Below are 12106 nucleotides of genomic sequence, written 5' to 3' on the forward strand. Positions count from 1 at the left end.
TGAAGACCAATCAGTATTTGGATCTGTGATCCTCCATGCCTGTGCCCACCCTATACCTTTGCTTTTGTGAAGCAAGACATTTTTCTCATCCATCAGTGGGCATGCAGAGCCATCGATAGCAATACGCAAACATCCACTTCAGCTCCTTGTTTAATGGGACATTAAGTCACACAATACCTCGTCATTGTGTTTCCTGTTTAGCTCTTTATTGGTTTCATCTCAGTGGAAGCTTTGGTGTTTCCCAGGGATTGGGACTGGGGCCTCAGCGTTTCACCATATTATATATAGATATAAATGATGACGAAATAGAGTTGCAGATGACACTCAATAGGAGGCATAGTAATGTGTGTGGCTGGAAGCAGGAAGTTATAAAAGGGACATAGACAGACTAAGTAAGATAACAAATGTGAGGAAATGATGCTTCAGTTGTACAGACCCTTGGTCAGACCCCATCTGTGGTACTGTGTTCAGTTTTGGGCACCAAACCGCAAGACAGACATACTGGCCTTGGAGGGGCTACTGCGCAGACTCATTAGAATGGTACATGGGGTTAGTGGGTTAAATTATGAGGACAAGCTGCATAAACTTGCATTCCCTTGAGTTTAGAAGGTTGAGGGATGATCTAATAGAGTTATTTAAAATGATTATGGGATTTGATAGAATAGATACAGAGAAACTATTTCCTCTGGTGGGGGAATCCAGAACAACAGGGCATATAATCTTGAGCTTGGAGTGAAATCAAAAAGCACTTTTTCCACACAAAGGATAGTTCATCGAGGTTCTACACCACCAGACTGAGCCTAAGGAGGAGGCAAGGGGAGGGGTTGATCAAGTCAAGGCCAAAGCTGATGGCGGGAGTTATGAAATGGTCAGCTTCAGTTTTGGTGATATTTAGCTGGGAAAATTTGGTTAATTCAGATCTTAACGTTGGAGAGGCAGTTGAATACTGTAGCACCAACTAAATATCTTTTCTGATTAATTTCCTGTGTTACCTTGTATATACATGAACACACTCACATACATGAAAACATGGCAAAAAAAAAATTGGAAAAGAATGAAATTGCTGAGAGAATATTTTGACCATGTAAGAATATGTACACTGTACCAAATACTTAAGCAGCCCATGACAATGAGTAATGTAAACAGTTTACAGTACCATTTGAGCTTCTCAAAAAGGCAACCATTGAAAATCAGGCTGGAAATAACAGAAGCCCCTCCCCAAAAAGGTTAATTTGGAGTATTATTGTTTTTCTTCCTATGTTGAACATGTTGGAGATTCACAATGAGAGTATAAAAATTGCACAATATTGAAATTAAAAAGTTAAATTTCTTACACGCGTATAGTACACGGAACATACTTTTCCCCATCCGAAGCAAGTGTTCAATAGTCCTCAGCTATACATGAGGAATATACAATTACAGGGCTGATAAGAAAGGCACAGGGTGGGAAGACTGTTACTTTAATTAAACATTGTCATATTTGTAACACTTACTGGCACTCGTTCTTTGAAGATGTTGTACCCAGACTGTAAAAATAAGCCCATCTCATTGGCATCAGGTGAATTCACATGACTCAGTAGGTAATCAAATGTTTCCTTGTTCCAGTTGCTACAGTTAAAACATCAGGAAAATATGACACAATCCATTGCTGCACTTAAGCAATGCCACAATTATTTGTTTGCAATCTGCAGAAAATTCCACTGACAGAACAGAAAAAAGATCTGAAGTAAATATTACTGTACCTACTATTACTGCATGCATTGTTATTGAAACTACCACGGGCCACAGCAACCTTTAATACACAGGTACAAAGACCCGTTCTAAACTGTTAGATTTATTATGTATAGTGCTAAACTATTACTGGATTTCTTAAAAGGGGCTTTAGAGCCCATAAAATGGAATGCTGCCGTGTCACAGCACATTATCGTAGCAATACACTGCACCATGTAATGCGCGAACATGAGTTTATACTTTTGATTTTCTATATCTAAATTTTCTTGGCTTGGCTGTGCACACAGAGGGGGCACGAGAGAGGGGCCAGGCAACTCCCCAACATGGAAGCAGACAAAATTGGAAGCAGAATCATAAGAACATAATAAAAGGCGATATGGCTCGCTGAAACTCACCCAACTACTATAGTAACTCTCTCATCATGGCATTTTTGGGGGGGGTCAATCTAGGCTGATGCTGACAGCTATTTACAGAGCAGGCCTGGGAAACAGGTTGCCTGCTAGTCCTCTCAGAAAGAAAATAGTGACACTGACTGAAAAGAATGGCGCGCCCCTGCTGGTTGACTGATGTGGTTACTGAGCAATAAACACAAACAAAATCCAGGCTTGGTTCTAGGTCTATGCTTGGTTTAGTCAATCAGAGCCAGGGCAGCAGTTAGAGGTTCGACAGTTGAGCTCAGGTGATCCTGGGCTAGCAGCAAAAATCAGCTAGGATTCCCACTCCCGATCACTATCCAGAAACTTCTGCTAGAAAGGGGAGGGTAGAATCAGACCTGGTTGTGATGCCCATCGTGCTCAAATAACCTGCCACTGATTATGCTCACCCATGAAGAGTGTCCAGCCAGAAGGTTGCTGGTGCCCATGGAACCATATCCTAGCAACAGCTAGTTCCTTCAGAAAAGGGAGCAAAATAAATAAAAGAAAGTAAAAGAAAAATAAAGGAAAATTAGTAAATATGAAAACATAAGGTGAAAGAAACTGCTACGTGAATCCTGCATCATTCCTATTTCTTATGTAATGGGATACATTCCTATTTTTAGTTACAAAAATTCTTCTTACACTTCCTCCGGGTTCTCTCGATCAAGCACATACGGTTGCCACAATCCAGCAGCTCCATCGCTTGTAGTATGTGGTGTAAACTTATCTGCATAAACCACAACGGTTAACGGCCTGACTATGGAGTGAAAGCGATTAATGATGCATTGAGCTGTAGACAAACCAATCACGCCAGCCCCAATCACTGCAACATGCATTTTTTTATCCAAGAATGTTGATCGTCTAATAGCTGAAAATAAACAGAGGAAAATGGTTCATTTGTTCCGTACAAAATGGTACAGCTGAGGACTGATTTCAGTTGCCTTTGATCAGAATATAGACTTTGACCTTGGCTTTTGCAATAAAGTAATAGTTGTACTAATTATTAACTAACCTGTTTGCAATGCCAAGAATATGAAACCTTCTCATTGTTTCTGGCTGTTCACACGGTGCTAGCTGTGGCTCAGTGGCAGCACCCTTACCTTGGAGTCAGAGGGTTGTGGGTTCAACTCCCACTCCATGGGCTTGAGCACATAATCTAGGCTGACACTTCAGTGCAGTACTGAGGGAGTGGTATGCTGAGGGAGTGGTATACTGAGGGAGTGCTGCACTGTCAGAGGTGCTGTCTTTCAAATGAGACATTAAACTGAGGCCCTGTCCACCCTCTCAGGTAGATGGAAAAGATCCCATGGCACTATTTCGAAGAAGAGCAGGGGAGTCCTGACCAATAGTTATCCCTCAATCAACATCACTAAAACAGATTATCTGGTCATTATCACATTGCTGTTGGTGGAATCTTGCTGTGTGCAAATTGGCTGCCATGTTTTCTACATTACAACAGTGACTACACTTCAAAAGTACTTAATTGGCTATAAAGTGCTTTGGGATGTCCAGAGGTCATGAAAGGTGCAATATAAACACAAGTTATTTTCTTTTTCTCTGCTTTCATTTAATACTGTATTAAAATGAGATGGTAGGTGATATAGTGGTATTGTGTATTGGACCAGCCAGAGTAGTATGATCCAAATTTGACTCCTTTCACTCTGCTTGGGTTCCTGAACTTACTGGCCTGCAACAAAGTCAGCGTGAAATTGGCTGGGAAGAAAAGTAACCCAGATGACCCTCCTTCTCCGTGGAGAAGAACCTGACATTCACTCAATGCCTCCTGCAGTGATATAGCTGAGGTTTTGAATGCAATTTATTGGGGTTTCTGGGCATGAACGAGCACTTTACCACTCTGAAACATTTATCTGTTTGGAATAACAGAAATCTTGGCAGTCCATTGTTATAGTGCAATGAGGCTCCCCACAAAAATCAAAGGAAAACTGACAGACTGGTCTCGCCATGGATCTCTTGTACACCTCAAAACAGATGGTCGCACAGCAAGATTGCTAAATGCCTGTCAGCTTCCCAGATGGAAAAAGAATGGATGGCACAAAGGATGCAGAGAAGGAGTTAATTACTACTTATTTTTGAAAGAAAAAATTTGGCAAACAAAATCTTACATATAGTATAGGCAGGGGGGGGAGGTGGGAGTAAAAGATTGTTTAGTTCTGATACAATAATAAACACACGAGGGAAGCTTGAGTGGTTTATAAAAATCATCAGAGCTCTGGTAGCGAATTATAATCCTATCTACCTCTTAGGTTTTTCTTTTGTACTTTTTTTGGTGAACTTTCTCATTAAGGATAGAGTGCCTGAGCACAAGCAAATGTGAGTTGATTAGAGAGAGTCTGAATGTCTTTGTTAAAAGTAAGGCAAGTCTGACTAATCTCGTAGAGGAGGTCACTAATAAAGGTAGACTAAGGGTGTTATCTTTATGCAGTTCCAGAAGACATTCGATAAGGTTCCACATAAAAGATTATGAGCAAAAATAAGAGCGCATGGAATTGAAGGTATGCTTTTGATGGATTGGAAATTGGTTAGGATAGGAGACAGAGGCCTAAAAATTTGGTTGATTTGCGCTGGGGCGTAAAACAACTAGCGCCCGGGCATGGCGCCGCCAACGCCGCCTGCGAAATTCAGCGGGAGGTTAGTGGCGGTGGTAACCGCTAGCGCCCCGCGGCGCTGTGCCATCGGCGATGAGGTCATAGCCGTGCGCAGCGCCCTGCTCGCACCCCGGCCGCGATCTTCGGTAGCGCCCCCTGACTTACCGCCGGATGATATGTCTGACGGGGGCAAGAGGTCCTACCTATGGCCGGTGCGGCGTAAAATAAAAAGGGGAGGTGCCAGGCGCCCATTTTTTTTGCTGTCCGCCTGCCAGCACCTGCCCCCTCTACCATCCCCAGCCTCCTCTGAAGCCCCCTCGCGGAGTGCCAGCTGCGCTCCGTGAGCCCGGCACTCGAGAAGTGCCGTGCTCTTTTGCCGGCACTCCGATCCCTGGTGGCCCAGCTGGGCCCCGGTTCGTGCTGCACAAGGCCCCTCCCGTTTAAGAAGGGGAGGAGACAGCGCCCCAAGAGGGTGGCGGGGCGCTTCCAGTAGCACCCTGCTTCCCTCTTGGGGCGCTACCGATGAATTTCGGCTGTGGGGACGCTAATTTTTTGGGGGCACGCGAAATTAGCGCCCCAAAGGGAGTGCGACTCAATTTTTCGCCCAGAGAGCGGGGATAAAGGCTATGCACTCAGATCGGCAGGATGTGACAAGTGGCATTCCCTAGGAATCTGTTCTGGGGCCTCAACCTTTCACCATATTTATTAATGACTTGGAGGAAGGAATAGAGAGTTGTATATCCAAGTTTTCAGATGACACTAAATTAGGAGAGACTGTAAGTAGTGCAGATGGGTGCAGGAAGTTGAAAAATGACATAGACAGTTAGAGCTGAATCTGAACTCCTAAAACGGGTGGGTTGGGGTCGTGTCAGAGGTTCAAATGCAAAAAATCTGGAACAGGAACCAAACCTGCTTCAAACCTGCCCACTTCCGGTTTTAAGTGAGGCGGGACAAGCGACCAATCCGCTTGCAGAAAGTGGGTTGGTCATTTAAGTATTATAATGAGGCTGCCTGCCTTCATTTTAACATTCATTCTATTTTTAACCACAGGTGGCCAAATTTCCCGGGCCTCGGGAAACTCGACAGCTGAAAGCAGACAAGAAGGGCTGAATCCATGAGGTAAGTGGCATTACAGCACTTCATGTGAGCCAGGAGGAGCTTCCCCACCTCAACAAGCTTACCTGTAAATACCCCCGCAATCGGGAACTCCCAGTCCACCACCAGATGCTCCCCCCACCAATCGGGACCCCAGATCATCATGGCTCCCCCGCAGTTGGACCCCCCAGACCACCATCGCCCACCCCCACACGATCCCCATCCCCACCATACTCCTTTATTTGGAAGGAGGCAGAAAAAAAATCAAGTTTAAAAAAAAAAATTGGTGACAGGTTAGTAGTTAGTATTTTAGCAACGGTAGTTCAAATGTTATTTTTCAAAACAACTCCAGTCCCTGATACAAGAAATTAGCTGGAGAGTTTCCCCAGTGCACTTGCCAGTTCTCGGAGGCTTCGGCCCTGTTAAGCAGGCTTCCTGCCAGAAAGGCCTCCAGCCTATCAATCAGGCTGCCTGTGGGCGGAAACCCCACTTAAAGGGGCTCTGCAGTTAAATTCTGCAGGGCATTCGGGAAACCCGTTCTTCCAGGTTTCCCAACCTCACAACAGCCCCCGAGCCCGCCTCCAGGCTAAAATCCAGGCCATTAAGTGAATTGGCAGAACCAAGACAGATGGAGTTTAATGTGGGCATCCACGTTGGACCCAAGAAAGATAAATCAGAGTATTTTCTAAATGGTAAGAAACTAGGAACTGTAAAGAAGCAAAGAGATTTGGGAGTCCAGGTACACATGATTTAGAGCTAGTAGACAACTACAATAAACAATCAAAAAGGCTAATGGAATGCTTCCCTTTTATCTTAAGGGGGCTGAATTACAAATAGGAGGAGGTTATGCTTCAGTTGTATAGAGCCCTGGTCAGACCCCATCTAGAGTACTGCATTCAGTTTTGGGTACCACACCTCAGGAAGGATATACTGGCCTTGGAGGGGATGCAGATTCACCAGAATGATACCGGGGCTTAGAGAGTTAAATTATGAGGGCAGGTTGCATAAACTTGGCTTCTATTCTCTTGAGTATAGAAGATTGAGGGATGATCTGATTGAGGTGCTTAAAGTGTTAAAAAGATTTGATAGGGTAGATACAGAGAAGCTATTTCTTCTGGTGGGGGAATGAAGAACGAGGGGACATAATCTTAAGATTAGAGCTAGGCCATTCAAGAGGGAAATCAAAAAGCACCTTTTCACACAAAGGGTAGTAGAAATTTGGAACTCTCTACCCCAAAAGGGTGTGGTGCTGGGATAATTGATGCTTTCAAGACTGAAATCGATAGATATTTGTTAAGTAAGGGTACAGGAAACTTTTTTTTATCCGGCACGGACGGGACCGACGTGGTGCCGGTTCATCAAAAATTCCGGATAACCGAACGCTATAGTAAAAGATACGGAGCTGAGAGCTCCGTATAAAGCAACAAACCCTGTTGCTTGCTTCAGAACAATCGGCACAAGTTGCAAGCGTCTCTGTAGCTTAGCAACAGCTGCAGCTACACCCTTTCACAGCAACAAATGGAGTAAAGAAGGTAATAAAAGTTACCTGAACCTACTCCTGAATTTTGCCGGTTAACTGACATTTCCGGTTATTTAGGGGCCGGTTAATTGAAAGTTTCCCATATCAAGGGATATGGAGCTTTAATTGATAAGGGATATCAAGGTTGCGGATTCAAGCCCCAAAATGGACTTCAGCACATAATCTAGGCTGACACTTCAATGCTGTACTTATGGAGCGTTGCATTGTTGGATGCAATGTCAAAATGAGGCCCCCATCTGCTTGCTCAGGATATAAAAGATCTTATGGCACTATTTTAAGAAATGCAGGGAGTATTCCCAGTCTCCTGAACAACATTCCTCGCTGAACCAACACTATCAAAAACAGATGATCTAGTTATTCATTCATTTGCTGTTTGTGGGGTCTTACTGTGCACAAATTGACAGCTGTGTTTGCCTGCATAATGGCCCAGATATTCCGATCCCTACGGGTGAGTACGCTCTGTGTACCCACCCGTAGGGACATCAGAAATGTTGGTTTCAGGCATGCACAGCGCATGAGCTGAAAACTGGCATTTCCGATCTGTCAAGAATGGTCTTGACAGATCCTCCGCCTGCCCTGGAGAAGGGCCTCTGCGGGCGGATAGTTCCGCTTTTTGGAGACCCTCCGCCCGCAGAAAACCCTTACAATTCTTACGCCTGGTAAAGGCCTGCTTTTACCAGGATAAGAATTGAAAAAAAAAATTTTTTTTCACTGATTTATCAATTAAAATACTTTAAAAAGGTAAGTTTATTTTTAGCCCCGTAAAAAACTTATTTTTTTTCCCAAAAATTAAATTTTTGTTTAAAAGACTTAATTTATTGTAATTTCAAGTCATTTTAAAAATGTGATTTAAAAAAAAAATTTACTTAAAGTTTTACTATGTTTTTGGGGTGATCTCCATTCATATATGTGACAGGTCTTCCTGTCAAGTGTATGAAGGAAGATTCCCTTCTGTGATTGGCTCCCCATGGCCCACGTGATCCCAGGGACGCTGCGAATTACATGCGCCCCTGGGATACGTGGGCCCTGCACACTTCAAGTTTGGAGAGGCCCAGGAGTGGAAGTGTGTGCGTCCCGGGAACCCTCAGGTAAGGGCGTAGAAAATACGGGCCATTAAGTGACTGCACTTCAGAAGTAATCATTTGGTTTTAACGTGCTTTGGGATGTCCTGAGGATGTGACCAGATGCTATATAAATGCATATTCTTTCTTTCTTTATCACGCAAGGTCAATATCAAGCAGTCCCAAGTCATGGAAAGCACAGGCTAGGTGCAGGGTAAAGAAATTTTCAATTTTTCACAACAACCAACTTATGATCGCCCTGGGTAAACTTGTCAGGGCACCATAATTGTTTGTTGAATTTGGGGATTTTTGTGCTGAGGAATGCGATCTCTAGGGACTGCATTAAAATGCCCCAAAACCCACTTTATTTCGGGCCTTTATACCAAATGGAGGTCCTCCACACACAGAGTGAAACCTCTATATACACAGTAGTGAAAAATAATGAATTTGAAATCCATATTGGGATCATGCAGATATGTTTTGGGTGGAGATAAGGAATAATAAGGGGAAAAAGCCATTAGTGGGTGTAGTCTATAGGCCTCCTAACAGTTGCAACTCTGTTGGTCAGAGTATAAATCAGGAAATAGTTGGGGCTTGTAATAAGGGAACAGCTATAATCATGGGGGATTTTAACTTTCATATTGACTGGACTAATCAAATTGGGCATGGCAGCCTTGAGGAAGAGTTCATAGAGTGTGCTAGGGACAGGTTCCTTGAGCAGTATGTAACTGAACCAACCAGGGGGCAGGCAATCTTAGATCTGGTCCTGTGTAATGAGACAGGATTAATAAAAAATGTCCTAGTAAAGGATCCCCTTGGAATGAGTGACCATAATATGGTTGAATTCCAAATTCAGTTTGAGGGTGAGAGAGTTGCATCTCAAACCAGCGTACTGAGCTTACATAAAGGAGTCTATGAAGGTATGAGAGTAGAATTGACTAAAGTGGACTGGGATAAAGATTAAAGTGTAAGACGGTACAAGAGCTGTGGTCTACATTCAAGGAGATATTTCACATCTTTCAAGATAAATATATTCCACTGAGGAAAAAGGGGAGTAAAAGAAAAGACAGCCACCCATGGCTTAGTAAAGTAATAAAGGATAGTATCCGACTGAAAACAAGGGCATATAAAGTAGCCAAATCTAGTGGGAGGACAGAAGATTGGGAAGCATTTAAAAGCCAGCAAACAATAACTAAAAGATTAATTAAGAAAGGGAAGATAGATTATGAAAGTAAACTAGCAAAAAAAATAAAAACAGATAGCAAGAGTTTCTACAGTTATATAAAAAGAAAAAGGGTGGCTAAAGTGAACGTTGGTCCCGTAGAGGATGAGACCGGGAAACTAGTGGTGGGGAACATGGAGATGGCAAAGCCGTTGAACAAATATTTTGTATCAGTCTTTACAGTAGAGGACACTAAAAATATCCCAACACTGGACAAACAGGGGGCAATGGGGTCGGGGGGGGTGGGGGAGGAGCTAAACACGATTAAAATCACTAAGGAGATGGTTCTCGGTAAAATAATGGGACTTAAGGCGGATAAATCCCCCGGACCTGATGGCCTACATCCTAGGGTCTTGAGAGAAGTGGCGGTAGGGATTGTGGATGCATTGGTGCTTATTTTCCAAAACTCCCTGGACTCAGGAAAGGTCCCGGCAGATTGGAAAACTGCTAATGTAACACCCTTATTTAAGAAGGGAAGTAGACAAAAAGCTGGAAACTGTAAAGTCTGTGGGTTGTATAGCGAAGTAATACACAGACTACAAGAGTAACTTAAACAGGACTTTACTATTCGAAGGTCAGGGCGAATCTGCCCAATAAATTCTGCCACAGCACTTATATACCGGTGTGGTCACCGTCGGTATTACAGTATACAGCAGCCAGGATAAAGTAGTGCCACACCTAAAATAGTTCTCTTAAAGGTGGACGGTTACATACAATAGTTCTCTTAAAGGTAGAACAGTTACATACACTACAGAAACTATAGACCAGTTAGCCTAACATCTGTGGTTGGCAAAATGTTGGAGTCCATTATTAAGGAAACAGTAACAGAGCATTTGGATAAACATAATTTAATAGGACAGAATCAGCATGGTTTTATGAAGGGGAAGTCATGTTTGACAAATTTGCTCGAATTCTTTGAGGACGTAACATACAGGGTGGATAAAGGGGAACCAGTGGATGTAGTGTATTTGGACTTCCAAAAGGCATTTGACAAGGTTCCACACAAAAGATTACTGATCAAGATAAAAAATCATGGGATTGGGGGTAATATACTGGCATGGGTGGAAGATTGGCTATCTAACAGAAAACAAAGAGTTGGGATAAATGGTTCGTTCTCGGGCTGGCAATCAGTAACTAGTGATGTTCCACAGGGGTCAGTGCTGGGACCCCAACTCTTTACAATCTATATTAACGATTTGGAGGAAGGGACCGAGTGCACCATATCCAAGTTTGCCGACGATACAAAGATGGGAGGGAAAGCAGTGAGTGAGGAGGATATAAAAAACCTGCAAAAGGACATAGACAGGCTAAGTGAGTGGGCAGAGATTTGGCAGATGAAATATAATATTGGAAAGTGTGAGGTTATGCATTTTGGCAGAAAAAATCAAAGAGCAAGTTATTATCTAAATGGAGAGAAACTGCAAAGTGCAACAGTACTTTGGGGGTCCTGGTGCATGAAACACAAAAAGTTAGTATGCAGGCGCAGCAGGTGATCAGGAAGGCCAATGGAATCTTGGCTTTTATTGTAAGGGGGATGGAGTATAAAAACAGGGAAGTCTTGCTGCAGTTATACAGGGTATTGGTGAGGCCACACCTGGAATACTGCGTGCAGTTTTGGTTTCCATATTTAAGAAAAGATATACTTGCTCTCGAGGCGGTTCAGAGAAGGTTCACTCGGTTGATTCCGGAGATGAGGGGGTTGACGTATGAGGAAAGGTTGAGTAGGTTGGGCCTCTACTCATTGGAGTTCAGAAGAATGAGAGGTGATCTTATCGAAACATATAAGATTGTGAGGGGGCTTGATCGGGTGGATGCGGTGAGGATGTTTCCACTGATGGGTGAGACTAGAACTAGGGGGCATAATCTTAGAATAAGGGGCTGCCCTTTCAAAACTGAGATGAGGAGACACTTCTTCACTCAGAGGGTAGTAAATCTATGGAATTTGCTACCCCAGAGAGCTGTGGAAGCTGCAACATTAAATAAATTTAAATCGGAGATAGACAGTTTCCTGGCAGGGGTTACGGGGAGAGGGCAGGGAAGTGGACGTGAGTCTAGATTCGGATCAGCCATGATCCTATTGAATGGCGGAGCAGGCCCGAGGGGCCGTATGGCCTACTCCTGCTCCTACTTCTTACGTTATGTTCTTATATATTTTCCTCCAGTTGCTAATGGGTTTCTGCATTTTGAACTCTAGCTCACATTCAGAACCGGAAGAAAATTTATAGCCTTGGGATATGTGCGACACTGGCAAGGCAGTATATATTGCCCATACCTGGTTGCTCAGAGGGCTCTAAGAGTCTACCACACTGTAGGACTATAGTCATGTGTAAGCTGGACTAGGTAAGGGTAGCAGATTCCCTTTCTTGAATTAAATTAGTGAAGCAATTGTGTTTTTATAACAATCCAGCAGCTTTCATGGCTACTTTTCCTGGTAC

At 43.4% G+C, this 12106-nt stretch overlaps 1 protein-coding gene across 1 annotated transcript in view; it reads right to left on the reverse strand.

The window, feature by feature from the left end:
* LOC147103614 (D-amino-acid oxidase-like) overlaps positions 1 to 12106 on the reverse strand; it is a 32444-nt gene that overhangs the window by 13508 nt on the left and 6830 nt on the right. Inside the window, exons 2-3 of the mRNA XM_085961353.1 lie at positions 2790 to 3015; positions 1494 to 1608 (exon numbers count right to left, since the gene is read on the reverse strand). Of these exons, the coding sequence (XP_085817479.1) occupies positions 1494 to 1608; positions 2790 to 2983 (309 nt within the window). The 5' untranslated portion in view covers positions 2984 to 3015. The remainder of the gene's footprint in view (positions 1 to 1493; positions 1609 to 2789; positions 3016 to 12106) is intronic.

Source organism: Somniosus microcephalus, chromosome 19 (genome assembly GCF_052327205.1).
Source record: "Somniosus microcephalus isolate GS21.2 chromosome 19, FLI_Smic_1.0, whole genome shotgun sequence".
Lineage (NCBI taxonomy): Eukaryota > Metazoa > Chordata > Chondrichthyes > Squaliformes > Somniosidae > Somniosus > Somniosus microcephalus.